Here is a 27,681-nt window from a genome sequence, read left to right on the forward strand (position 1 = left end):
TAACTTAATGCTGATGCTGTTGACGACTGGGGCTCACACGTCTTTTACTTTGTCTCCAGGACCGACTCACCATGGTTGACCCACAGGAAAATAGCCTGCATGACATTCCTGACTATGACGGCATAGAGGATGAAGCTTTCCCCCCGCTCCCACCACCACACTCCCCAGGCCGGGGAGGCCAGGAGGAAGGAGACCCTTTTGCAGATGGTAGATGCTGCTGTGCTCTTACAGGATTACTATGAGGTCTTTAAGATGTGATGTGATGATTCAGAACTTTGTATGTGAGGAGAAAGATTGTAAATTCATGGTTTAATGAAGAATCACATAGAAAAATAAGATTCAGGAAAATAAGGCCAATGTGGGAGAAATACAACCTCCCATAGTCTCATAGTCCTTCCACAAAGCTGTTTGGAACAGCTTGATAATAATGAATTTGTTAGTTCAGCCTAGAATTAACAAATGCATGAACTGGTTTTTCAGCATCACTCTGAGACTGGATGTTTCTAACAATAACAACACACATGTGTTTGTTTGTGTGAGCAAATGAAACCTATCAGATAGATACTGTTCAAACCAGCACATTTCTTCTGTAACCTCCGATCTATAATTTGTCTGGATTTAAAGATAAGCTTGAAGTTTGCCACGCTGCCAACAGAATGAGTTAGAAACACATCCTGTTGTCATGTGTTTTCAATGCAGGAGATGAAAGGTGAGGTATCACAGCTGGCTGATGTCCCTACTGCTAAAAGGAGAGGCGTGAAGAGACCCCAACCCAAGCTGGACTCCCACAGGTAGCAAAGACAATTTATATTACGACAGAGGGTTGAAATGCATTAAAATGCGCATTTAAATAGGAATTTGATGTCATCTTGTGTGAGCTGGGACACAAGGAGGCCAAAATCATTGATTGACGTGTGCAGACTATCAGTGTTGCAGCCAGGTTGAACACACGAGTCTGTGACTGCACTGGTTTTTATCACCATTTGAATAATAATCGTGCACAGAAGCTCAGAGACACGCTGACACAGAGTTGTTGCAAATGTTTGAAAACTTAAGTTTGTGGAAAGAACTTTGCACAACAAAAGTGATGTGATATTATCTGAGTGGCGACACCTGTCGTTTAGCAGAGTACTGCAGCGTCTTCTTACGCTTTAGCGGCGGGTACAAATGACTGCATCTGTGTGATGATGGTGCATCTTCACTCTGCCAGTCATTTAAAGAAGAAAGACTCTAATACCATTGTTGTTTTCATCATTTGGATGGGGAAAATTCCCAGACTGAAAATTGTCAGAGCGTTGGAGACATCCCTGGATGTGGTGAGAAAGATGGATGCCCTGGTTATGCCACACATGAAAAGCAGAGCTGGTGCTGCTGGATTACAGGCCCCAGTCCAAGAAGCAACGGGTTTTCTTCAGACTCAGATTCAGATTATCTTTGCTGGACCTCCCATCACATTTCAGCGTGCCCTGAGTATAGCATGATGAAAACTGTGTGCTGTAACTGTCTTTAGTGTGTTTAGTATTAGTTGTTTCCAGTCTCTGTACACCTATGGTGTTAGTATGGTTAGTACTGCCAACAATAAGTCAGGCTCGTTCCCAGTGGTCTCCCAGTGGGTGTCCCAGTGGCACTCCTCTGTTACTGTTCTGTTCACAATGTTCCTGGACAGAACTAAGTTATACTAAATCAAAGGATGTTAAATAAGCTTTTAAGTAAGAACGTCGATTATACTTAGGATAAAACTTGCAAGCTGTATTAAAGAAAAACATAGATTTTCATTTTATAAAATATTCAAATTAATTGCAACTTTGCAATATATATATATATATATATATATATATATATATATATATATATATATATATATATATTTAGATGGAGAAATTTGACTATTTCTCATTATACTGCCTTATGTACAAACAGGTGGCAAAAGAAAAGTTGTGGGCACCCTGAAAACCAAACAGCCTACCTCCCCAACAAGCTACTGCCTACTGAACATGGTACATCTAAAGGCATTGATATTTCCATTCAGAGGGTCTGTCTGTGTTGGCCCTGTGACAGGCTGGCGACCTGGCTGCTGGGATAGGCTTCAGCCATCCACGATCCTGAATTGGATAAGCCAAATATGCCTGGATGTGCTGCTAACCCTGCTTGTAATCCATTAATGGTTTAACTTAGTCTTAATATTTTTTTCCCAGGCTGATATCAGATAGAGGGCTTCCAGCTCTGGGCACTCTCTTTGACAATATCCAGTTCAAAGGCAAAGGACACGAGGTAGGATATGATAACATCTGTCCCACCAATTACCAGATGTGAATGAACATTGGTTTTTGAGCTAAATCTGTTTGGCCTGTCAGCTTTTAAATAGATGTCCTAAATTTGGTTTGAGACTAAAAGGCCAAAAGTTGCCCTTTCTGTCGTGGTCAAAAATGAGTGAGGTGAACCAAAGGTTGGTTATACCAGATTAAGATGTCTTTTTTAATAAGTCTTTTGTTCCAATGACTGGAAGTCATTTTTTTAGTGGGAAGAAGAAACGTCCTATCACACAAAGCCCTCTTTCATATCACTACTCGCTGTTTTTGATGTTGGCCCCATTAGGCTGCAGACCTGCGGCTGCTGATGCAGAAGATGGAGAACTGGGCCCACAGGTTGTACCCCAAATTGCAATTTGAAGATTTTATTGACAAAGTGGAAAGGCTCGGCAGCAAAAAGGAAGTGCAGGTGAGAGGAAGCAGTAGAATATTTCCTGCAAGCGTGTGGGATTCCTAATGTTCAGAATTTGTAATTTTTTACTCATTCTTTTATAGACATGTCTTACATGAATACGACTGGACATGCCCCTGACACATGAAGATTTTACAAGTACAGATGGTAAGAAAAAAATCATTACTGATGGGGATACGGTGGATTAGGGCTGTGCGATATGACCAAAATCTCATATCCCGATATAAGAATTCTATCGTCCGATAACGATATAAATCACAAAAATGTAACATTTTCTGTAAATTCTGTGAATCTCGGGCAGCTCGACTTGCGTGAAGTGTTTCCAGCTGCGCATCATGTAGCTGGAGTCGAGTGTTTTAACCGATGCATGAAACGATACATTTTTAGACATAAGTTGTAACGGCCGCCGTTTTCTTTGTGAGTGTTTATTACACGGCGTGCTGCGGGGAAAAGCCTGTTCTAACGTTTGAGTCTAAGGTTTATTTTTTAGCACCTGGCGGCTCTTTTTTAACTTCTCATCCGTAAACAGTCTGCATACTCGTTCATGTGATTCAGTTTATTTTGAAAAGTCTCAACAGGCTCTTGAGCTTTATTCTGAAAGGTTTATGTGGAAAATAAACAAGCGGACACGCGACGCGATGGTTTTACCGTCGTTGTTGCTAACCACAACGCATAAAAACAGGCGCTTGTCCGTCCGTAGCTGGTTATATTAAATATAAGAGAAAGAGAGAACTTTAAGAAATTAATATAGCCACTACAGTGACCATCAAAACCATGAAAATATATTACCGTAAACAGTTTATTTTGCGACACCACGAAACAAACGATAGCGTAAAATGAAACATAGACGTTTTTATATCGTCAAACCATATATATCGTTATATCGAACAGCCCTACGGTGGATTCACACCTGCAGGTGCACATAGGAAATACTTGCCATATTCCACAGGACTTAATTATCAGCATTGCTTGAAATTGTGTTCAGGTGCTGGTGACGAAGAGGTACAACGTGAACTGGAAACATTTGGGGATCCTGATCTATTCAGCAGAGAGAGCTTTATTAATGCTCCCCAAGGGCAGATTGCCGAAGCCCTCGCTCCCCCACCTACTCCCTCTCTGACCGAAGAGCAGCAGAAACGCATTGAGCTGAACAGACAGCGGGCCCTGGAAAAGAGGCTCGCACGCCAGCAGCAGCAGCAAATTGGTAAGAATGGCAAAAATGTATCATACAGGTGGGACACAATATAACAGAAATAATTAATGAATCTGCTACAAAACATCCAGCGAAGGTTCATAAGGATCATCTAGCTTTATTGGTGTATTAACTTTATATGAAAATACAAAAAGCAAAACATTGCATGTACAGTATATTGCCAAAAGTGTTTGCTCTTCTGCCCCCACACTCATATGAACTTGAGTGACATCCCATTCATGACGTCCGCCTGTGCAGCTATAACAGCTTCAACTCTTCTGGCAGTGTTTATGGGAGTTTATGACCATTTGTAAGGTCAGACACTGATGTTGAAGGCCTGGCTCAAAGTCTCTGCTCTAATTCATCCCAGTGGTGTTCTGGTCAGGACTCCCATGCCAGAGTTCGTGTCTTTGTGGACCTTGCTTTGTGCACTGGTGCCCAGTCATGCTGGAACAGGAAGAAGCCATCCCCAAACTGTTCCCTTAAAGTCGGGAGCCAAAATGTCTTTGTATGCTGAAGCATTAAGAGTTCCTTTCACTGGAACGAAGAGACTGAGCCCAACTTCTGAAAAACAACCCCACACCGAAATCCCCCTGCCACCAAACCTGGAGCTCTGTTGTCCTGGCAACTGCTAAGTTGACTTGTCTATCGGCTTTCCAGATTGAGAACTGTGATCCGTCGCTCCATAGAATGCATCTCTCCTGTTCTAGAGTCCAGTGGTGGCGTGCTTTACACCGCTGTGTCCCATGCTTTGCGTTGCACTCTGTGATGTAAGGCTTGGACTACAGCTGCTCGGACATGGAAATGGATTCCACGAAGCTCTCTGTGCACTGTTCTTTAGCTAATCTGGAGACCACGTGAAGTTTGGAGCGATTGACTCCACAGAAAATTAGCAACCTCTGTGCGCCTCAAAATCCCTAAAATCCCACTGACTGGGATTTTACGTGGTCCACCACTTCATGGCTGAGTTGCTGTCGTTCCCAAACACTTCCACTTAGTAGCAGCAGTCTGCATGCCTAGGTGCTTGATTCTATACAGCTGTGGAAGTTACTGGATCACCTGAATTCAATGATTTGGATGATGAGTGAATACTCCTTACAATATAGTGAAGTGGATATAGTGTATATATCCACCAGAAACCCTGAAGGTCATCACATTAGTGACGAGTTCCCGTATTGCACAGTTCGTCCAAACCACCAGAGATTCATCACATTAAAATGGTAAATGGCCTGCATTTGTATAGCGCTTTTCTAGTCCCTAAGGACCCCAAAGCGCTTCACACTACATTCAGTCATTCACCCATTCACACACAGGCAATGGCAAGCTACATTGTAGCCACAGCTGCCCTGGGGCGCACCGACAGAGGCGAGGCTGCCGGACACTGGCGCCACCGGGCCCTCTGACCACCACCAGTAGGCAAACATGGGGTTAGTATCTTGCCCAAGGGTATTTGGCATGCAGCCAGGAGACAGCCTGGGATCGAACCACCGACCTTCTGATTAGTGGCTGACCTGCTCTGCCACCTGAGCTACAGCCACCCCGTGGGGAGTTTGGTAATAAAAGGCAAAGCATGTAGAAAACATTAGTTTAGTTTTAGCGTAGTATTTTTGTTTTTGCCTTACACTTGTGATCCAAACTGTTTTTACTTCCTCTTTAGTTAAAACGGAGCCAGCTGTCTGCGATCTATTGTCTTCAAATCTTTAACAGTGACATTAAATCGTTCTTCAGGGTCCTCATTTACCACAGAAATGATGTAATGTGATTTAAATGAGACCCATAGAAAAGAAAATGACCTGTTGATCGGTCTCTATTATGAGCCTTCACCCATAAAAATGTGTTTACAATTGATAACACTAGATGGTGATATGAGACCATTTCCATTGTATTACCCGAGCATGATTTACTCATCGACTTTAAACTTTCAGATTTTAGTTATTAGTCCTCCTTAAGGGGAGCCAATCCACCCGTTCTCCCTTAAATTGAAAATCTGTTTTTACCCCCCTTTTTTTTTTTTTGTCCTGTATAGAAACTAAACAGCTGACATTGTTCGGGTAGTGTAGCTTCCAGAGATCTGAAGTTAACGTGAACTCTGGAGGGCAGTCAAAAGCTTAATTTTTTATAATGCAACATACTATTATTTACATACATACATATTATTTTAATAAGCAGTTTCAGGGTTTGTGCTGTTTTAATGAGTGTTTGATGGAAAACGACACTGGCGGGATTTGAGTCACATGACAGGTGAATCCTAGTAAATAATTTCGAGTATGTGTACATAACACAGGCTAATGTTTAAAACTATTATTATTATTTTGCTAGCTATCAAACTTGCTGGAGAAATGATTGAAATGCACTGAGTGTGATAGAGTATGGCAGTGCTAGTACAGCAGTTAGTTATGGCATGGTGATTTATGCAGTATGCTTTAAACTTGGCTAACATTACTTAGCAGTAGCAGTAATATTAGTTACTTCACTCAAGTGAAAGCTTTAATCGTTAGTCCGACACTTAACTAGCCAACTTAAGACTTAAAGAAAAATTGGTAAAAAGAGGGACTGATCCATGTGGGCACAAAGAAGCCATTTTTTGTGCTACTGAAGTTCCCTGGCTTTCATTCAAAATGTGTTTATCGTGAGCACCTACACATTAAACAATTTAACAATTAAAAATGGCTTTAAGCTCACACTGATGCCTGTGGGGCACCATCAGCCACTGAGACAACAGACACATTTTAGTGCTTTAATGAATGAATATTTCATACTTTAAGGCTGCCTGTTTATTTAAGGGAGATGAACAATACATTCTTATTTTACATAATTATATGACAGGTGATGGACTGAATAAATAGATTTTAGGTCGATGTTTGTGCGTTCTTAAAGTCTTATATGTTGAATTGAACTGAGTGTGTTCTGTTCAAAGCCTCTCCCAGTCAGTGCTGTTCTCCATGCCTGTCTTACTGTACATGGTGTTATTAGCACAAACACTTTAAAGCTGATCATTTAGGACTTTAACAATAATACAGACAGCAATGTAGTCAAACATCTCACAGTTAGTTTTATTGGGAATGAACTTTAACCTGTTAGGCCCCCAGGGGTTTTCTGAGCTTCCTGCTCGAAAATGAAGAGGCCAAAATAAACGGAGTATTTCTCTGCAATTACAAACTCTGTGTAAACAGTCTTGGTATCAAAATAAAGCTAACGCCTGTGAGCTGTCATCAGAGGGGTAAATATTACTGCAGATGTTACTATGTCAAAGTTACTGTGACTCAAACATAGAAAAATTAATTTTTTATTTCCCTCACCTAATTTTTAAAAGTATTTTATAGCTTATATGCTATAAAATATACTTTGGGTCACATTAAATTCCAGAAAATCATAAATCAAAATATGGATATTACCTGTCCACAGATTCATGGTGACGTAACTGCTCTTTTAACTGTTTGGTGTTTGTAGAAATGGTTTACAGCTGAGATTCAGAGGCTTCTGTGGACACTACTCATGTCAGCACTTATATTTCTGACCTCGTGTTATAACCGATTAAATGTGATCTCCTCCCTTTTCCCCCATTTTTGGTGGTGTGGGTGCTTAACTAGTTAAAGTAACAAACATCTGTCTCCTGTTTTTGTGTCACGTAGGAAAGAAGCATCAATATCTGATGAGCAGACTTATTAATTTGTGCAGATTTCTTGTCTTGTGTGGTTGTTTTTTCCAAGTGGAGATGAGCATCTCTAACAAGTTGATTTGTTCACATTTGCACATCTTCATTTTTGAGACAAATGTGTTTTTGAGTTTGTACACTATATGCATATAAGACAACCATTTCCTTTTTCAGTATTTTTGTGTGGTGCATTTTCCTCTGTTTTAACAAAAGGGGAACAAAGAACATTTAAGTCAACCTAAGACGATTTGTTTTAATTTTTACATGGTCTTACTGAGGTGATGCAAAGTGGAACATGTATTCTTTTTTTTGGTAATGTGCTGGAAAAGATTCATAATAGACCTTGAATGTGCTTACATTTGACCCTGAACAATGAGTATGAACCCTGCAGTTTACTGTTTCATTTTTCATTATCTCAGCTTCTCAGATGTGATGTTTTGCCTGTCTTTTATAAATCGTAGTAGACTGAGTGTGTCTGTGTTGACTGAAACCATCACTGTTTCTAATTCTCAACCCTTTCAGGCCCTTCAGACTCTCAGACTGCTGACATGTTAGGAGACAAACCTCCAGCTGCGTCCTCACCAAATGTCATCAACAGTTCTACCGATGGAGATGAAACTGTAGAAGATCCTGACCTCGAGCCTACCAACAACACCTCCACGCAACGAACCAGCCCGCTTCCCCCCAAAGACTCTGAGCCCGCTGAGGCTGAGGAAGAGACCGGCCTCAGCCCTGAGCAACAATGTCTGTAACCCAGTGTGTAGTATGTGAGCTGTAGGTGAGATTGCTGTCAACTGACCATCACCCTCTTCCAAGCATTAAGTGCTCGTTCAATTATGAACAGTTCTTTCTTAAGCTACTGCTTTTAAAACAATATTCTGACAAACATATTCTCCACTCTGTTACTCCACCAGCAGCCTGAGTCATTGATACAAGCGAGGATAGATCTGAGCTTTCATGTTGTTTGAATTAGATTCTGGCCCTACCGTCTGAATGTCACAGCAGAAACCGTGGCTCATCGGGCCAGCCAACATTTTTGTAGTCTTCTGTTATCCAGTTTTGGTGAGCCTGTGTGAATTAAATGGTCTGATTCTTATATACTTACTTCTACTCTCCTGGAGTACTCAAAGCAACTATATATACAACATGCCTCATTCACACAAGCACTTCTAAACTCAAGTGCAAACTAATAAACATTCACACTCTGATGAACGAATCTGAGGGCAACTTGGGGTTAGTATCTTTCCCAAGGGTATTTGGCATGCAGACTGAAGCCAAGGATCGAACCACCAACCTTGCAGGTGATCTGCTCTACCACTTAAGCCACCCCGTAAATCCCGAATTACAGCCTTAGCAACCAGGAGTGGCACCTGGTGTGGTCTTCTGTTGCCGCGGCTTCAACATGTTGTGCGTTCAGAGATACCCTTCTGCATACTGAATGTTGGTTGTAAAGCATTGTAAAACATTTTCTCACCAAGAACCAGGAATGTATTAGTTAGCTATAATATATAATACAGATATATAGTATTTGTCCTTGACTCATTCCCTAATGAGTCAAGGATGGACCCACTGAATGAATGTGACCTCCACTGATTAGAGGTTTATAGTTGCTAAAAGCCATTCTTCAGCAGGTTGTTGTTTGTAGATGGTGTCCAGTGTACCAGCGGTGACTGTGTGGTCTTTTTCAGAACATAACTCGGACTCCAGCTAACTTCCTGTCCTGTCGCAGATTCCAGTTAGCTCAGCGACGACTCTACGCCACAGAGCCCAAAGGTGAGATCTGCTTTTCTGTTTTTCTCAAACATCAATAACTATTTAAAAAACTCACAAAGTTTGTTTCATTTGATATTATTGTGAATAGTTATTCACAAATGTTTATTACCAAGAATGTGAAAAACAAAACTAAATGGCTAAATACACTGGTGGTATAACGCATTTTAAATTAGACATTTCAAATGCTGATGTTCAATATGAGGAATCAGCTTCTCGAGACTCACGCAAACCGGTGTCAGCCCTGTGACAGGTTGATGACCTGTACAGGTGTACCCTGCTTCTTGTCTTATGACAGCTGGAATCAAGTCCAGCACCCCCTGCTGGTCATTTTCCTTTGCAAGGCCAAAATGTGTTTGGTGGCCATCAGAATTTTTTTTTAATATGAAAAAACCCTAAAAATTTACCTGAGTAGCGTCCTCGACTTGAGCCAGTGAGCGGTGATCACAGGAGCAGGGATGGGGCTGTAACTTCAGATCAAACGCATGTCAAACTGAAATAAGTAATCCAGTTTAGAAAAGAATATCCTGATATTTCATGGATAAAAACTGAGAAACTAGAAAAGGAACTGTAGCTAAAATGACATTTCTGAATTTCAGATGGAAAAAAAGGACCAACCGGAGGAGGAGGGAAGAGAGGAGGAGGAAAGGACTGGTGGAGGCGAATGCAGAAGGTATGTCGTAAACATTGAAAGAACCATTCAGTTTTTATTTTACAAAATAAGTGTAACAGAATTATGAATACAGCCTCAGTTTTTCAATATATTTATTTTATGTAAGGGGCGAGCAGCCCAACGTGGTTCTTACTCATCTCTTATTTCTTGTAGCTGACCAATTTTTCCTCAAATCAGCATCATCCTTTCCTCTGTCATTAGCGTGCCATCGCATTAACAAATAATAACCTGCAGGTAACTTTCCTCCTGTGCCTGTGTTGGTCTGCAGGGCGACTTCCCCTGGGATGAGAAGGATTTCCGTTACGTGGCGATCACGGTGGCCGGACTGAGCTCGGCTCTGCTGTATTTCTGCTTCAGAGACACCGGCAGAGAGATCAGCTGGAAGGACTTTGTCCACAGCTACCTGGGCAGAGGCAAGGTGAGGATGTTTGCTCCCAGGCTGCAGGGATATTTAGTCCTGATTGTAGTGGTTGCTGACAGATGACATGGTAACCAGCCACCCACATGAAGGAAGCTGTTTTTACTCCCGTCCCTTTAACCAAGTGTTCACACAGTGCCCACAGATTGCAAAAATAGCAAAACACACAGAATGCTGTAATTACATTTCAGTAAACACTGGCCCGTTCAATCCAAAGCAGAGAGTTTAAGTTAAGTTTGAGAGTCAAGTTGAATTTGGTGAACCCCTATTATCAGAGTGCATCTTTGTAAGGTGACTCGGCGCTCAAACTCAAACATTGCCTCCAATCCTCTGTCTGTGTGATGAAATGAAAAGGTGGCTTAATATCAGAAATATTATAATTCTGATCATTTATCAGTACTGACACTTGTGAGACTTCATCAGAGGTGTGAGCATCACAGCAGATGCCTTTGTGACAAAGTAACTGAGAATAAAACACAGAAAAACATGAAGGAGATTTTCCTGGCTGGGCTTTTTATAGCAGATGACCTTAAAAATATTCTGCAATTTTGCATAATTTTAAAAAGTTTAAATTTCTTTAGTGTTGAACAGCAGAAATTAGGCTTTCTTGTCCGAGGTCATTTAAGTAAAAAAAAAGAAAAGAAAAGAAAGAAAGACAGCGGCCGACAGCGCTGTAAACAACGGTAGACTGGTGGGAAATAAGCAAGTGAATAATGCAGAAAACAGAGATTTGAGACGGGAAACTGTTCTTGAAGTAAAGAGAGAGAGAGAGCTGTGCATGAATTGTGATTTCTATCGTGGTGGGAGCAAAACAGCAAAGTAAGAGGGAATTAATGATGACATTTATCAAATGTGAAGCGTAGTTTTGATCTTCTTTTGCTGCTGGTTCAGTGAATTTTGGTTGGAGAGAGACAAAACCTGCAGCTCAGAATCGAGCGCAAAAAAGACGTAAACACAAAGCGCGGACCCGACGCATCAGAATCAGTGAGCTGTCGGCTTTCGGCCACGACGGCGTGTCCGTGTACGTGCCGTCGGGTGAGAAAGCCGAGAAAAAGAAAGCTGATTCTGATGCGTCGGGTCCGCTGTGTTTACGTCTTTGTGTGGAATCTGTTACCTCCTCTCATTTACTGTTTGGTAGTTGTTGAAATAGTTTTGTGAGCTTTAACCTGAGTTTCTGGCAAAATACATTTATATTTAAAAATCGATTCAGGATTTAATGAATCGATATCGCTTTATTCAAGCTAGGGCTGCTCAATTAATCAAATTTTAATCTCGATTATGATGTGGGCTTTCAACGATCATTAAAAATGACTGAGCCGATTATTAGCCCCTCCCTCGTGCTTTACTCTCGCGCTGCTCCGTGTGGCAAATCGAGCGCACCTCTCTGCATTTCGAACACGTGTCACAACAATTAAGAGCAGCGGTCTCCAACCTTTTTTGCGCCACGGACCGGTTTATGCCTGACAATATTTTCATGGACCGGCCTTTAAGGTGTCGCGGATAAATACAACAAAATAAAACTAGTACCGGTACCGAAAAAAGATTTATTCGTAACACACGTGAAAAGACCCAGGAAAACCGAGTAAACGATAACAAAATAACGCTGAAACCCGATTAAAAACCCTGAAAACCATACATCTCACACCTGAGCCTCAACTCTCGCGGCCCGGTACCAAACGACTCACGGACCGGTACCGGTCCGAGGCCCGGGGGTTGGGGACCGCTGATTAAGAGGACCTGAGGGAAGCTCGGAAAGCTAAGCAGAAGTTATTTGGAGAGGAGAGTGACTGCCGTTGGTTGAAAAGAGAGGTAAAAAAACTTCAGTGGTGTGGAAACATTATGGGTTGGCGGAGTCAGACGTGGATCAAGTAGACACAGTGTATAAACTTTGCTACAGTGTCGTAGCTGCACCACAGAGCAACACTGCAAAGTTCACTAAACATAGATGTTTACATTTTTCATTTATTTTTTATATTGCAAACATTTGCACTGTTATCAGTATTTGCACACTATTTTATATTATTTTTTGACAATCTTTAAAGTCATTATTCAATTAGGGCTGCCACGATTAGTCGACTAGTCACGATTACGTCGACTATCATAATCGTCGACGACTGATTTAATAGTCGACGCGTCGTTTGAAGCTTTGTAAGATCACAAAAGACGCAGGAATAAGGATTTAAGAGTGTAATAACGGACTGAAACAGAAGATGGCAGCACTGCATGTACAAGGATGCCAGCTGCCGTTAAACCCCGAAGTAGAAGAAGAACTAGCTCTGTCCCAGAATTCATAGCGCAGCCCAGCTCAGTTTCCAACAATGGCGGCAACTAGTTAGTTTTAATATTACTCTTATTATTCTTTCTGGGTCACAAAATAAACGTTTAACATATTTTCAGGCGCGAATGTAGCTGTGTAAACCTTAAATATCTGCTCAGTTTATCAAGGCACCACATATTTTCAAAAGCGCTCCGACGTTTTCGGAGACGTCTGTTACCAACCAGCTCGATAGCTAGCCGGGGGCAAGGTCACTAGAGCCGTGAGAACACCGGACTCCCGGCAAATCGTTTTCAAACCCACTGCTGTCTTTCACTACTCAGGTTAAACATGATATATAAGTCACTTAGATAACTTAAAAATGTTATTGTTTGGCTTTTTTTTTAGTATTTTATTTGTTCCTGAGTAAATCTGTTTGGCTGAGATTAAAGTTATAGTTTTTACACAGCTGAATAAACGTCAAGCAGACAGCTGATTATCAGAAGTGTGAGATGCTCGAGAATTTACTCCGGTGTCCTGTTATATTTTAGATAGCAAGGAGCAGACGGCTGAGTTTATTAAACTCCACTGAAACAATCTGCAAATTTGATTTAAATTTAATAAACTATCATCTTGTCTTTATTTTTAGTTAGCACATAACTTAAACACTTAAAGCTGTAAGCTAATGATAGTTATATAAGAGTAGATGCTGCTGGTGCAATAAGCTGTACGTTTTACGTCCAGTGGATGATGATCTGATTAGTCGACTGTTGTGTGCCCACCTAATTACTAAATTAGGCAGAGCACTCTGAATTGAATCAGGACATAAAGCACGGTCTTTATCTGGCTTTATTGAATACTGTCCATCTTACAACTAGCCACTTAACGGGGCTTCCTTCGGACAACAACCTCCAGTTCAAAGGTCATCACATTAAGACATAGCCATATCAATACATGACATCCCCCTTTTCCTTAGACTCAAACTTTAGTTGTAATAACTTTGATGTCTTTTTTTTTTTTCCAACATTGAACATTCTTTCTTGTCTTACTTTCTAACAATTATATTATCTAACTGTCTCACCACACATGTATCTTTCTTTTTTCAATATATACATGTCGACATACACATATGAACTTGAAACTTGCCAATTTTAAGGTACCTCTTCACCTTAACATATTATAGTTCATTTCACCACAAAATCACGAAACCTCTCGGGTATCTTTTTAGCCCTCTGTGATCTACTTGGTCTCTCTGGCCCCTGGGAGCCCTCTTGTGGTGTTGGAGTGAAGGTGTCAGTCTTTGTGGGTGTTTCACCTTCCTCCCTTTCAGGTATTGTGTCATAGTGTCCTTCTCTGGTCTCATTTGTCTCGTATTTCTTCACATGTGTGGTATTCCGGTGATAGCGAGCTCCTGTTGGTGATTCAATAATGACTTGGTTTCCAGTTCTGCTTACAATTTTGTGTGGTGTTGCGTTGAATGGTGTTGTAAACTTGTCCACTTTGTCTTGTTGAACCAGCACTGTGTCTCCCGTGTCAACTTTTGAATACTCAGCTCCCCTTCGTTCATCAGCATAAATCTTTGATTTTCCTTTCTGTTCAGCGTCTCTGTCACGCACGTCCAACTCCGTTGTTTTTGCCTCACCAATGTTCGGTAACTTTCCTCTCATTTTGCGGTTGAACAGGAGTTCTGCTGGACTTTTGCCCGTGGTTGGATGTTCAATGCTGCGATACACTGTTACATATTTTCTTAGCTCTCGCTTCCAGTCAAGTCCTTCGGCTTGTGCGATCCTGATTCTTTTCATCAATGATGCATTTTGACGTTCCACTTCTCCATTTGCTTGAGCCCATTTTGGTGTAGTTCTTATATGTTTGATTCCATTAGTTTCACAATATTCTCTGAACAGCTCAGATTTGAACTGTGGGCCGTTATCAGATTTGATGGTAACTGGTAGCCCATGTCTGCTAAATATACAGTCAATAGAGTCAATGACTTTTTCAGCAGTTGTAGATGACATTACATCATACTCATAGTACCGACTGTAGTAATCTATCAGTACAAGTATTGAGTGGTTCGAAGGTAGCGGTCCCAGTAAGTCTACCGCCACATCTCGCCATGGTCCATCCGGTAAAAGTGTGCTTCTCAGTGGTTCAGGTGGATCTGGTCTGGCTACTATTTGACATCCGTGACAAGCTTTACAAAACTTTTCTGCAGCTTTGTCCATCCCTGGCCACCAAACTTTTGTTCTGAGATGTTGTTTGGTTCCAACAATTCCTAAATGTCCTTCATGAGCTAGTGACAGTGCTTGAGCTCTGAGGTTTTCTGGCAATACAATGCGAGTTCCCCGCAAAACTATGTAGCCGATGACACACAGTTCATTTGCAATGGGTGCATATGTTTTGCATTTTTCAAAGTGTCCATTTTCAATAGCTCTTCGCACTTCTGTTAATTCTGAGTCTGTAGCAGAGGCTTCTTCAACCTCTCTTGTTGTGAGTGCTTTTGGAGTAGCATTAACTGCAACAAATCTCACATATTCTTCAGATTCATCCTTATGTATCTCTTTTGACGTGGTGTCAGACAGCAGTCTTGACAGTGAATCCGCAATGTTTTGTTTTCCCGTGATGTGCACTACTTTAAAGTCATATGGTTGCAGTCTGAGAACCCATCTTTCTATGCGTGCACAAGGTTTAGATTTCTGGCTGTATATGACCTCTAATGGCTTGTGGTCTGTGATGAGGTCAAACTTCCTGCCATACACATATGGATGTAGTCTCTCACATGCCCATACCAGTGCTAGGGCTTCTCTTTCTGTTTGAGAATATCTTCGCTCACAGTCTGTTAAACTCCGACTTACGTAGCACACTGGTACCTCTTCTCCGTTCTGTATTTGTATTAGCACTGCGCCCAAGCCTACAGGGCTTGCATCTGCTATGACTCTGGTTGGGGCTTCTTTGTCAAAATAGGCTAGGGTACCTGCTCTGGCTAACTCAGTCTTTAGTCTTTCAAATGCTTGCTTTTGTTCTGGCCCGAATGTAAACATAGTTTCTTTTCGAGTTAAACGTCTAAGTGGTTCAGAGAGTGTAGCAAACTGTGGTATGAACCTGCTACTGAAGCCTACCAGTCCAAGAAAGCTTCTCACCTCAGTAGCATTCTTCGGTTCTCGGGCTTCCACCACAGCTCTCACTCTTTCTTCAGTTGGGCCTATGCCTTTCTGTGTCAGCAGTATTCCCATGAACACGAGTCTGTCCATGTTGAACTGACACTTCTCTGAGTTTAGTGTCAGGCCACAGTCAGAGAGTCTCTTCATCACAGCATGCAGGCGCTTATCATGGGTTTCCTGGTCTGGCGCGTGTATGATTACATCATCTGAAATGTTCTCAACTCCTTCAATGCCAGCTAGTGCATTGGCAATCTCATGCTGATATTGCTCACTAGCTGATGAGACTCCAAATATTAGCCTTTTGTACCGGTATACTCCGTTGTGCACTGCAAATGTAGTTATCTCTCTTGACTCCGGGGTAAGCTCTAGCTGATGGTATCCCCACTTGATATCGAGTTTGGTGAAGATTGCAGAGCCGTTTAGTCCTTGCAAAATTTCATCCACAGTGGGTATGGGGTATCTTTCCCTGATTATTGCCTCATTTGCTTTTCTCATGTCTAAGCACATTCTGATATCTTTGTCACATTTCTTTGGGAGTACCACTACCGGATTTACCCAAGGTGTAGGTCCTTCTACACGTTCTATGATGTCCATGTCGATTAGTTCATTGATCTTTTTCTCCACTGCATCCCTCAAATGATAAGGTATGCGCCTCAGTGGCTGTGCTACTGGTTTCACATTTGGATCAATGTACAGGCTGATCTGTTTGGTGTTTAGCTTTCCTACTCCTTTGAACACTTTTGGATACTTTTCTTTAAGAGTGTGCTTTAAATCTGTGACAGCCGCCACATTTTCACCTATTTTCAACACTCCTAACTTTATGGCAGTCTTTTTCCCCAGGAGTGGTTCACCATTACCTCTAATCACAATAAATTCAGCCTCTTCAGTCCTGTCACCAATCTTGATTTCACATCTGAATGCACCTTTAACCGTGAGTGCCTGTGCTGAGGAATATGCATATAAATTCCTCTGCTCTTTGGGTACATATGAGTGACATTTTATCTTTTCAGCTTTTAGCTTTTCCCATATGTTTTCTCCCATCACATTACTTGTAGCTCCAGAGTCAACTAACATTTTCAACTCTATTCCCCCAACAGAAAAGGTAAGTTTCTCAGGTACATTATCATCATTCACAGTAAATGCATAATCATCTTGTTCAACAGCATTCACATTTTGTTTCTTTTGTCTTTTTGTACGACACATTTTTGAAAAGTGGTCCTTACCATTACACTTGTGACATGTTTGTCCTCGTGCTGGGCATTTGGGATCTTTGCCCATGTGGCCTGTAACACTGTCTGTCTGTTTTATTATCATCTTTCATTTTTCCTTTTGGTCTGTTGTTCTTCTCTTTCTTTGCTGTAAAAATCCGGCTGACCGTGTCCTCTCCTTTCTTTTCCCCGGCGACGCTCATCGCCGCCATCTGCTCCTCCACACGTTCACAGTGTGAAGCCACCTCCAACGTGCGAGTTAGAGTTAAGCCTGGACCCTCCTCAAGCAGCTTTCTCCGTACATATTCAGAAGTGCATTTACTCAGGATAGCGTCCCGTATCTGGTTATCATTGTCAGCTTGAAAGTCACAGTCTTTTGCAGCTCGCCTCAAACGTGTACAAAATTGTTGCACAGTCGCACCTGGTGTTTGGGACAATTTGTGGAAAGTTTGGCGTGCGTATGCTGCATTCACTTGAGGAACAAAATAAGTGTTGAGTGCAGTCACCGCAGCGGTGTAATCCATCGCCTCTCCCGTCTGTGGTAGAGTGGAGAAGACGTCCTGCACGTCCTGTCCGGCCATGTGCAGTAGAAGAGCGCGTCTCCGCTGTCTGATCGCGGCTGTAGCATCATCCGTCAAAATAAGACCTTTCCCATCAGCAAACAACTCGAAGGATGTTAACCAGCGCGTCCATCTCGGTCCGAGCGATTTTGAAATAGATTTTTATCCAGCTGTCACAACCCCTAGTGGCTCTTCAAAGTATTGCTTGTGGTCAGTTAATTACTTTGTTTAATTAACCAAATTCAGTTAAATTTCTTTACATGTTTACATTAAAAAACTAAAAGTTTCTTGTTTAAGGATTTTTTTTTAAAGGCACAATCTGGGTGTTATGTACATTTAGAGAAAGCCTGAAAGAGTTTGGGCAGCTAGAGAAGTTTAAAAAGTAAAACAAATGTAACCAGAGTAACCATTGACCATTAGTAGTCATGTGAAAACAACCATCAAATTCGCCCCATCATCCGACCGTCCAGTGTAGACCAAAGTGGAGATGTTTGGCACATTTGGAGGAAACTGAACAGAGCATAGTCACACAAAAGCCTCATACTAACTGACAGCACAGTGGAGGAAGGCTGATGATTTGGGCTTAAAGTCGAATCTTCAGATGTATAAAAAGTGTCACAGTGAGGTGCTGCTACATACAGTACAAGTCAATATTAATTACTCTGTCAGACATTCCCTGAGGTTTTTTACTCATTAAAAATGTCAAAGTTGCACAAAGACTATTTTTATTTTGCATAGATTAAAAACACAAATGGCCTAGGAACTATGGAACGCCAGGACTGCCATAATGAATTAATTAAATACACCATTAAATAATTAATGAAATGTGTCAATAATTAATTAAAATTGGAATTAATTAATTAAATAAATAGGTATGACACATGTAATTAATTAATTATTGCCACATTTAATTAATTATTTATGTATTTCACATTTTAATTAATTATTGACACATTTCATTAATTGTTTAATGATATATTTATTTATTTCATTTTGGCAGTCCTGGCACCTGGCTCTCATCTTGAATTAATTTTATCTGTCAGCCTCACCCATCAAACTCAGGGGGCGGGGTTAACGCTGCCCATGCAGCTTCTCTAACATTTGATTGGTTGCCGTGCAAAGTAAGTCAAAACAGGTCGATCCTAGATAATCGATCGCTTGTGTAGACTTGGGGCAGCCAGGTATCCCAGAATGCATTTCAAATCACAGGCAGCAATGGTGGTGGTGTAGTTTTAAAATACCCGTTTTTCTGTCACCAACTACACTTTTAACAGTGTTTTAGCCGCGAATGTCGCGCCGTAATCTTCACATGTCTGGTCAGGTTGTCAACATAGAACATGTTTGCAAAAGTGCTCAGATGTTTTCAGAGATTTCACTAGCTGTGCTAACAGTCAGCATGCAGAGTGCACCAAGGGGGTTACGTTAACCGGTTTGTTTACATATTCCACTCTCCGTGTTCCACATGTTGCATTTGCAGATTCTCATTTTCACCGAACGATCGTCTCTTTCCGCCTGGTCTTGTGTCTCTGTGCTTCTGTAACATAAAGAACGAGCTGACATTTTTCTCACGAAACCAGCGATCAGCTCAACAGACCCTCAGTTTACCTGCATGCATCCTCCTCCTCACCTGTCAGCTGTTTAACACCTGCTGCTAATTCAAGAAACACGCCTACGTTACCTGGTGATAGTCACAGTTTAACTGGGCAGCCGGTGCACAATATAACGCAATGTCAGCGCATTTTTCTGCACAAGATAAGGAAATATAGTATTTTTCCCGAGCGCAGAGCTGCTGGAGCTTGTTTCCTTACAGAGCACTTTATAGGCGAACCAGCTTCATCGGCGGCTGATATCCAATCACCGGCACACAGCTTTGAAACCTCACCTGAGTTTTAGCTCTCAGTGGTTAAACGCTGGACTTAATTCACTCAGGTTTTGTCTGTCGGGTCACGTTTACTTCGCTGTTTTATTTACAACTGAGCAAATCGGTTTGACTGAGGTTAAAGTTACGTTTCATAACTGCATAGTTTTACAGACCTTTAATGGTTCACTGGCACATGTGTTAGACTGAACTATTCGCTTTTCTTTATCTGGTGTGTTTTGGATTTAACAGTGAATTTTGAGATTAAACTGACTTTTAAAATGTTTTATACAAAGAGGAAAGAGAAGGCGCATTTCCACCGAGAGAAGCAGAGTTTGCAACAGCATGTTCATCATGCAGACTGCAACCTGGACAGAAATATTATATCATCTGTTTCTTAATAGTTATTCAACTGTATTCTAAGCACCAGCTGTCTGTTAGAATTTTTAGAGTTTACTTAACTAAAAATAAATGGGGTTAACATATAATTTGTGTGATTTTTTTTTCTCTCTCTCTCTCTTTATTTTTTATTTATTTTTTTGCTTTTTCGGTCATGTTATGTTTAACTGTCAAAGGCTTGTTAGAAACTGTGTAACACATCGTGCAGACTTCTGGATGTTAGAAGAAAACTAATACTGCTCATGAATGAGACTAAAGGCAGGAAGGTGTCCTTTAAAACTAAACATGTTAGTAGGACCTCCCTATTTATATCATAGTTTATGATATAGCACGTGTATTTCAGTAACAGCCTACTGATTTCAGTGTAGTGGTGAACAGTCACACAGCTCACATGGGCCTTATCTCTGATACTCCTTAACTATAATTTATCCAAGTTAACTTCAGTTAACCATTCAGACGGTTCTTTTGCAATGAAAAACGTAAACACCCATGCTGCCGGTTGGTTTCCTCAGTGCCAGCTGTTAACGTTATAGCTGCTTATGCAGTAACCATGGTAACCACGGACTCTGAGCGGCTGGATCGACGGAGGTCAGACAACAATTTTACAGGTATGATCTTAAAACAGGACACAGCCACTATACGTGCTGGCCTCATATCAAATGTGAACGCAGACTGAGTCTATGTTTGACGTTTGTTTATATCTAATCTTCCTCTCAAACATTTAAACAGCAGCGAGTCTGCACCGGAGGGGATACAAACTCAAATTGTCGGAACAGGTTTGCTCGTTTCTTGCGTGTATTCATTTGGTAATTTATTAAATGTATAACTGTTATTCTAATCTGCTGCTGAGTCTCTTACACTGATGAAAATGCAGATAACACAGATCACGGACACCTGTTCAACCAATCACTTTCATTCTACTTTGACAAACTGACGTTCATCTGTTACAGTGTTGTTAGACTGCTATATTTTTTGGTCTTTATGCTGTAGATTTTCACGTCTCTGAAATAGTTGGCAGTATTAAGGATGCTTTTCTGTAAAATCATATTGATATGACCCGTGACATATTCGTAGATGACAGTTAGATTAGTCAGCTGGGAAACTCTGGGTTAACTCAGAGAGCTGAAGATATCGTGGATATGCTGACCTCGCTCCGTGGTGTACAGGGCCGTTTACCCTCATGATTAATATTCACAATAAAAATATTAGCCGAACATCATGAAGTCTGTATGTGTTTCATAGTGTCGAACAACCTTTGTACAGTTAAAGCCAACAGTTACTACATGACGGAAACACCAACGTTATTTCTTTTATGCGTTTATACACAGGTCACGCTGATTACTGAACAAAAACCCAAAGATCAGCTGTTAATCGGATTTAGTTGCTCTCTCTCCTCCTTAAACATGTTTTTAATGTTAGTTATAATTCAGAATTGGCGACTGAAACACGTAGGACACATAAGAACATCAGGAAATAAAAACCCGATAAATATAACCTCAGTAAAAGAAGTCAGTGTCAGCGGCGGTTATTACAGCTGTGTACCGGGGCCTGCGCTTTGTCGGTGTTAATAACAGCTCGATTGCTTGCGAGGCGAGCGGGTCTATCCCACGCTTTGCCCACCGACCACAAACCGACCAGACATATGAAGATTAAACCGCTACATTCTCGGCTAAAAAAAATATTAAAACTGTATTTGGTGACACACAAACAGGGTTTTTCAAAGTTCAGTTCTGTTAGTTTCCACATGCCGGTTGTTGTGTGCTAGAAACAATGGCCACCAGGCCAAAGCAATGGTTTTGACTCGATCAGCGTTAACCCCGCCCCCTGGGTTTGATGGGTGAGGCTGACAGATAAAATTATTTCAAGATGAGAGCCAGGCGCCAGGACTGCCAAAATGAAATAAATAAATATATTATTAAATAATTAATTAAATGTGTCAATAATTAATTAAAATGTGAAATACATAAATAATTAATTAAATGTGGCAATAATTAATTAATTACATGTGTCATACCTATTTATTTAATTAATTAATTCCAATTTTAATTAATTATTGCCACATTTAATTAATTATTTAATGGTGTATTTAATTAATTCATTATGGCAGTCCTGGCGTTCCATAAGGAACAGGTAAGTCGCACAGTTCAGGCTACCTTTCTCTAGTTGAATGATGCATGATGTTGTTTGTCCCTCAGAGTTACGTCTGGTTCAACATCGGCAGCGTCGACACATTTGAGAGAAACCTCGAGACGGCAGTTCTGGAACTCGGAATGGAGTCAACGCACCAACCTGCCGTCATCTACAGCTCTGAGACTGATGGGTGGGTTTGGACACACAAACGCAGCATGCATTATGTCAGCCAGAGGCTTTAATCAGGGGTAAAATCTTTATTAAAAAGGGCCTAACAACCTCAGTTTCTATAATAACATTTGTGAAAAAGTAGCTTTCCTAACGCTGCTTTTTCTTCCTTCAGCTCTTTCCTGTTGAACATGATCCCGACCGTGCTGCTGATTGGCTTCCTGCTCTTCATGCTGCGGCGGGAACCAATGGGAGGAGGCGCTGGAGGTGGTAGGAATCCATTTAGCATGTCAACAGCCAAGATGATGAAGGACAACATCGAAGTGAAGTTCAAGGATGTGGCTGGTTGTGAGGAGGCCAAGCTGGAGATAATGGAGTTTGTGAACTTCCTGAAGAACCCGCAGCAGTACCAGGACCTCGGAGCTAAGATCCCCAAGGTAAAAATCCGAGTTTTGCAGACGAGGACTTTTCATCTGGTGGAATAATTTTGTGGTACTGCTGCCTTTTGCAGCACGAGTTTTACAGCATGTTTTGGAAAATATTTTGTTTGACATCCTCCCTGTGAAACTCCCACTATCGCCATATTTTCCCTGTTTATATCTGGTAGTATATAAACATGCATGCTCAGCGCAGTGTGCTGGGTAGGAAATTTTCCGGTTGGGAGGGGCCATTAATGATGCATTTGCAGCGTGTTTGAGAGAAAAAACTCTCAGTGAATTAGGTCTAGACAACTTAATATTTCCACGGCAGCCTTTATTTGATGGTTACAATAAAGTCATTTTAACCTCTCGATACATCAAGTGTATGCAATAGATCTCCCACCCCTAGTTTCTGCGATACCAATAACTTACTTTGACTGCATTTGATCATCTGTTTTATTTATGTCTTTGCTTACAATCTTGTTTGTGTCTGCATGGCTTTGCTCAGATATGTGTAGAAATGCTTATGAAGAGTTTATTTCACATTGATGAGTCCCTGCTGCACATTTTATTAATAAAGCTTTTACTGTAGTCCATTTCATTAAGTTTTGTTCCATTCTGAAGATAAAGTACCTTTGATTTGAGCACATTATTAGTGTAAAAACACTGAGCTGTTTTCCCTGCTGTGTGTTGGAAATTCTGGACTCTTAACAGTTTTAATCCTGTAGTAGGATCCAAAAAGAAAAATCCAAAAACGAAACCTGAAATGAAATCAGTCATTATTCGTAAAGATACAGGCTAAAGACGAGGCATTTATAAATTAGTGCCGTTTTTTGAGGGACAGTTTGTCTTGGATGTGAACTGCTCTCAATCACTTTTAACTGATGCCGTTTCTATCTCAGGGAGCCGTGCTGTCCGGACCTCCTGGTACGGGAAAGACTCTGCTGGCCAAAGCTACAGCTGGAGAGGCCAACGTCCCCTTCATCACCGTCAACGGCTCCGAGTTCCTCGAGATGTTTGTGGGCGTCGGTCCGGCCCGAGTAAGTGAATGAACCCGGAGCAGATCCTGGACCATCTGAGATGACTCTGTTCAGACACTGAATGTTTGACTGTTCTCTCTCCTCATAAAGGTGAGGGACATGTTTGCCATGGCGAGGAAGAATGCCCCCTGCATCCTCTTCATTGATGAGATCGACGCAGTGGGGAGGAAGAGAGGAGGGGGGAACTTTGGGGGTCAGAGTGAGCAGGAGAACACCCTGAACCAGCTGCTGGCGGAGATGGATGGTAGGCAATCTGCATTTTTGAAGTGGAACATACTATCCCCCCAGCCCCCTATTAGATTTAAGTGTCTTCATCTTTTTCTACAGGTTTTAACACCGCCACGAATGTGGTGGTCCTGGCTGGAGCTAACAGACCGGACATCCTGGATCCTGCTCTGCTGAGGCCGGGACGCTTCGACAGACAGATCTACATAGGTAAGCAGAGTCTTTACTGCCTTACTGCAGTCTCCACATCTTAAAGTATTGGAATGTGCCCAAATCATTCTCCCGCTAACCACAGTGCTGCCAGTTGGTGTGAGGTGTTGATTTGCTGTTTGCATTCTCCAAACATGCCATTTAGAAACCTGATTAAGTGTAAACATGGCAGCGAAATGTACCTACGAGGGATATCTGGGTTTTCCAATGTGATCAGCCTGCTGGAGGACGCATGCGGTGCCCTGTAAAATCATGCTCATGTTGAAGCTCCGCAGAATAAGTTTTAGTTGGAATGCAGAGGAAGAATTCTCTCCTGTCTTCTGTCAGGTCCGCCGGACATCAAAGGCAGGGCGTCCATCTTTAAAGTCCACCTGCGACCAATCAAACTGGATCCCAATCTGGACAAAGACGGTCTTTCAAGGAAGATGGCAGCTTCCACACCGGGATTCACTGGTTTGTAACAGTTGGATCGAATAACAACAATGTAACGGCACTATCGCAAAAATGTTTTTATTTTGAATCATTATATTTGATGACTGTTTTTTCCCGTTTGAATGAATCAGGAGCTGACATCGCTAGAGTCTGCAACGAAGCAGCTCTGATCGCAGCCAGGCACCTGAACCCATCCGTCAACAGCAAACACTTTGAACAAGCCCTCGACCGGGTCATTGGAGGTGAGTGTGACATCACCTAGTACGTGACGGCTGTGTACGGTTGTTTCTTGTAATGGTCTTTGTGTGGTAAACAGGACAGTTTGTATCTGACGTCCTTACAGTCTGACTCCCGGGTTGTTTGCTTTCAGGTCTGGAGAAGAAGACTCAAGTCCTGCAGCCCACAGAAAAGAAGACCGTCGCCTATCACGAGGCCGGTCACGCCATCGTCGGGTGGTTCCTGCAGCACGCTGACCCTCTGCTCAAGGTAGGAGCTCTGTCCGTGCTTGGGCTGTGTCGTTTCTGTTATGACTCCAGCTGCTCTGTAAATCTCCACCAGTTACAGGTGTAGATGGGAGCTGTGGGTTAACCACACATGGTTTGTATCCAGGTGTCGATCATCCCGCGGGGGAAGGGTCTGGGTTACGCTCAGTACCTGCCTACGGAACAGTACCTGGACACCAAAGAGCAGCTGTTCGACAGGATGTGCATGATGCTGGGAGGGCGTGTGGCTGAGCAGGTTTTCTTCGGACGGATCACCGCCGTAGCTCAGGACGACCTGAAGAAGGTCACGCAGTCTGCCTACGCTCAGGTACGCACATGTGACTAAAAACACACTCCCTGTTTGATTCCCACCAGCAGAAGAGTGCTGTTTGTGCCGTGACGCATCGCTCTGCACCCTGATTTGCAGGTGGTGCAGTTTGGGATGAGCGAGAAGGTGGGACAGGTGTCGTTTGACCTCCCCCGACAGGGCGAGGTAGTCATGGAGAAGCCGTACAGTAAGGCGACAGCGGAGATCATTGACGAGGAGGTCAGAGAGCTGGTAAATCGAGCGTACGTGCGCACCCTGCAGCTCATCCAGGACAAGAAGGACCTGGTGGAGCTGGTGAGACTGTCTAATACGCAAAAACACAACATAACCTCAGATAAACGCTGAGTATTCTTTCCATGATTCATAGTTCAAATAAGGATGAACTGAAGCCCCACATCTGGGCTTCAGTTCATCCTCTGTCTGAAACAAACCAGTTAAGCTCCACCTCTGCTGTGATCCTCAGGTGGGGAAGCGCCTGCTAGAAAGGGAGGTGTTGAACAAGGCTGACATGCTGGAGCTGCTGGGCCCTCGGCCGTTTGAGGAGAAGTCAACGTATGAGGAGTTTGTGGAGGGGACCGGCAGCTTCGAGGAGGACACGAGCCTGCCGCAGGGCCTCCGAGACTGGAACCAGGAGAGAGGAGGGGAGGCGGAAGACAAAAATTCAACTCAGGACAAACGGCAGGCCATGTAGAGTCCAAAAAACACCCAACACGTACCAGCTGCAAAAAAAAAAAAAGGTCTGACAGAGTCTGGGAGGTCTGGGGCAGGTACTGGGTTTAGGAAGAGCACGTGGCCATTCACCCCGATTTGTTCTACCTTCAAGAAACTTTCTAGTTTAACACGTTTAAGATAAGGTGAAATTAACATGTGCACGTTCATGAACTTAAACATAAAAATACAAGATTTCACCAGGTGATTTCACAGATTTCAATAAAATTGTACTTTTTATTCAGTCAACTTTAACTTTACTTGTCCGTCCTGCAGAGGATCAATACCGCACAATCTGAGACAGCTGCACTGCTCGTTAGTGCTCTGTCTTTAAAATGTAAATAGTTGGTGACCTGTATAACTGATATGAAGGTTGGTGGTTATAATTTCCTACTACTTGTTAATAGTAGGGGCAATGTTGGGAGCACCTCAGATACCTCCTCCTCAGATCCACCAGTCTCTGGTCAGTCTCTGCTTGTAGAATTTGTCCAGAGGTTTCTTCTTTCCAACATCTGGGCAGGAATTTGCTCCAGAATGCCTTTAAGACTCAAACAGGAGGCTAGAATGTACACGATGCGCATTTAAACGGTGCATACAGACTGACTCTTCCTTTATTTATTCTTCTAAAGGGGAGACCCCTTCCTGACCGATGCCTTGCTGATAATGAGGAGGATTATTTTCTGTGTGTCCAGACTAAAAACACTGGATCGTTTTTAAACTTTTCTTTTTGTGGACAGCAGTTACTCTTCATACTGACACGAAGAGTCGTCGGACCGAAACACCTCAGCAGCATCCGTCACTTCGGATTTCTTTTTGTACAAACGTTTTGATCATATTGATTTTTGTGTGATGTTAACAGAAAATAAAAAATGAAACATTTCGTGTAAGTTATGCTGATTTAAAGTAAAAATCCCCCTAAAATACTGAACCACAGACCGTCAGTGATGGCTGCAGGCGTCGCATTTCAGCCCCAACGCGAGTTGTTCCCCTCAGAGTTAAAGGCTCGTCTTATTTTATGTTTTAAATTTTCATCAGCAGCATCCCTGAAGGGACTGAAACGAATTAAACTTATCTCACTAACGAATACTTATACGAGCATCCAAATGAGACGAGCGCCTCCTGGAAGTCTCCCAGCACAGGAGATAGATACTTCATGTCCTGATTTGTGTAAACTGATTTTTCATTTATAAGATGGATTTTCAGGTTATTAATAAGCTTTATATTGGAATTTGGAGCCCCTACAATGTTAGAGGGGGAACTCGTACAGCTCCAGCGAGGAAGAACCCGCCGGTGTCGGGCATACGGAAAGGCAGCCTTGTATATAAACACATGGGGAGTGGATAAGAAGTACTGAGCCTATTGCAATAATAACCAATAATAATGTTGTAGAGTAGTAACAAGAATCATAACTTAGATTTATAGAGCACCCTTCAAAGTACCCGAGGTTTCTTTAGACACAGAAAAAAGGCTTCAGTGAGCATGTGACATTTCAGCTGCTTTTTGAGATGGAGGATCACAGATCTCAGAGGGGAGCATGTTTCAGAGTGAAAGCCCTGCTCCCAAAGGACCGCTGTCTGGAGTGCTTGATGGAGAGTGAGCATTTGTACTGAGGAAGGTAGAGTCCAGCGTGGGGAGCAAGAGCATGAAGGGATTGGCATGTGAGGAGGATTGTA

The 27,681-nt window shown here is 42.1% G+C and overlaps 2 protein-coding genes across 3 annotated transcripts; both read left to right on the forward strand.

The window, feature by feature from the left end:
- Nucleotides 1-96: 96 nt before the first annotated feature.
- Nucleotides 97-9,344, forward strand: LOC146384520 (TIMELESS-interacting protein-like). Its single transcript, XM_084936502.1, has 8 exons — nucleotides 97-207; nucleotides 700-791; nucleotides 2,196-2,271; nucleotides 2,596-2,718; nucleotides 2,805-2,868; nucleotides 3,707-3,925; nucleotides 8,091-8,346; nucleotides 9,257-9,344. The coding sequence occupies exons 1-5, from the start codon at nucleotides 130-132 to the stop codon at nucleotides 2,817-2,819; spliced, it is 384 nt and encodes a 127-aa protein (XP_084792628.1). The 5' UTR covers nucleotides 97-129; the 3' UTR covers nucleotides 2,820-2,868; nucleotides 3,707-3,925; nucleotides 8,091-8,346; nucleotides 9,257-9,344.
- Nucleotides 8,318-26,888, forward strand: LOC146384521 (mitochondrial inner membrane m-AAA protease component AFG3L1-like). Of its 2 annotated transcripts, XM_084936499.1 has the most exons (15): nucleotides 8,318-8,346; nucleotides 9,257-9,341; nucleotides 9,938-10,011; nucleotides 10,280-10,429; nucleotides 22,062-22,186; nucleotides 22,340-22,601; nucleotides 23,486-23,623; nucleotides 23,714-23,867; nucleotides 23,951-24,058; nucleotides 24,386-24,511; nucleotides 24,622-24,732; nucleotides 24,861-24,976; nucleotides 25,100-25,300; nucleotides 25,400-25,594; nucleotides 25,764-26,888. In XM_084936499.1, the coding sequence occupies exons 3-15, from the start codon at nucleotides 10,003-10,005 to the stop codon at nucleotides 25,989-25,991; spliced, it is 1,923 nt and encodes a 640-aa protein (XP_084792625.1). In that variant the 5' UTR covers nucleotides 8,318-8,346; nucleotides 9,257-9,341; nucleotides 9,938-10,002; the 3' UTR covers nucleotides 25,992-26,888. The 2 variants fall into 2 exon arrangements, with proteins under 2 accessions (XP_084792625.1, XP_084792626.1); XM_084936500.1 differs by lacking the exons at nucleotides 8,318-8,346; nucleotides 9,257-9,341; nucleotides 9,938-10,011; nucleotides 10,280-10,429 and adding an exon at nucleotides 20,397-20,474.
- The last annotated feature ends 793 nt before the right edge of the window (nucleotides 26,889-27,681 follow it).

Source organism: Perissodus microlepis, chromosome 7, assembly GCF_051167445.1.
Source record: "Perissodus microlepis isolate ML-2025 ecotype Zambia chromosome 7, ASM5116744v1, whole genome shotgun sequence".
Lineage (NCBI taxonomy): Eukaryota > Metazoa > Chordata > Actinopteri > Cichliformes > Cichlidae > Perissodus > Perissodus microlepis.

What these genes read in the sequence shown, in the direction of transcription:
- LOC146384520 (XM_084936502.1), top strand. Translation starts at nt 130, where the DNA reads ATGAAGCTTTCCCCCCGCTCCCACCACCACACTCCCCAGGCCGGGGAG. An exon ending in AGGAGACCCTTTTGCAGATG is followed by an intron (nt 208 to 699) that starts GTAGATGCTGCT and finishes TTTTCAATGCAG; the next exon opens with GAGATGAAAGGTGAGGTATC. An exon ending in CCCAAGCTGGACTCCCACAG is followed by an intron (nt 792 to 2,195) that starts GTAGCAAAGACA and finishes TTTTTTTCCCAG; the next exon opens with GCTGATATCAGATAGAGGGC.
- LOC146384521 (XM_084936499.1), top strand. An exon ending in TACAGCTCTGAGACTGATGG is followed by an intron (nt 22,187 to 22,339) that starts GTGGGTTTGGAC and finishes TTCTTCCTTCAG; the next exon opens with CTCTTTCCTGTTGAACATGA. An exon ending in CGCAGTCTGCCTACGCTCAG is followed by an intron (nt 25,301 to 25,399) that starts GTACGCACATGT and finishes CCTGATTTGCAG; the next exon opens with GTGGTGCAGTTTGGGATGAG.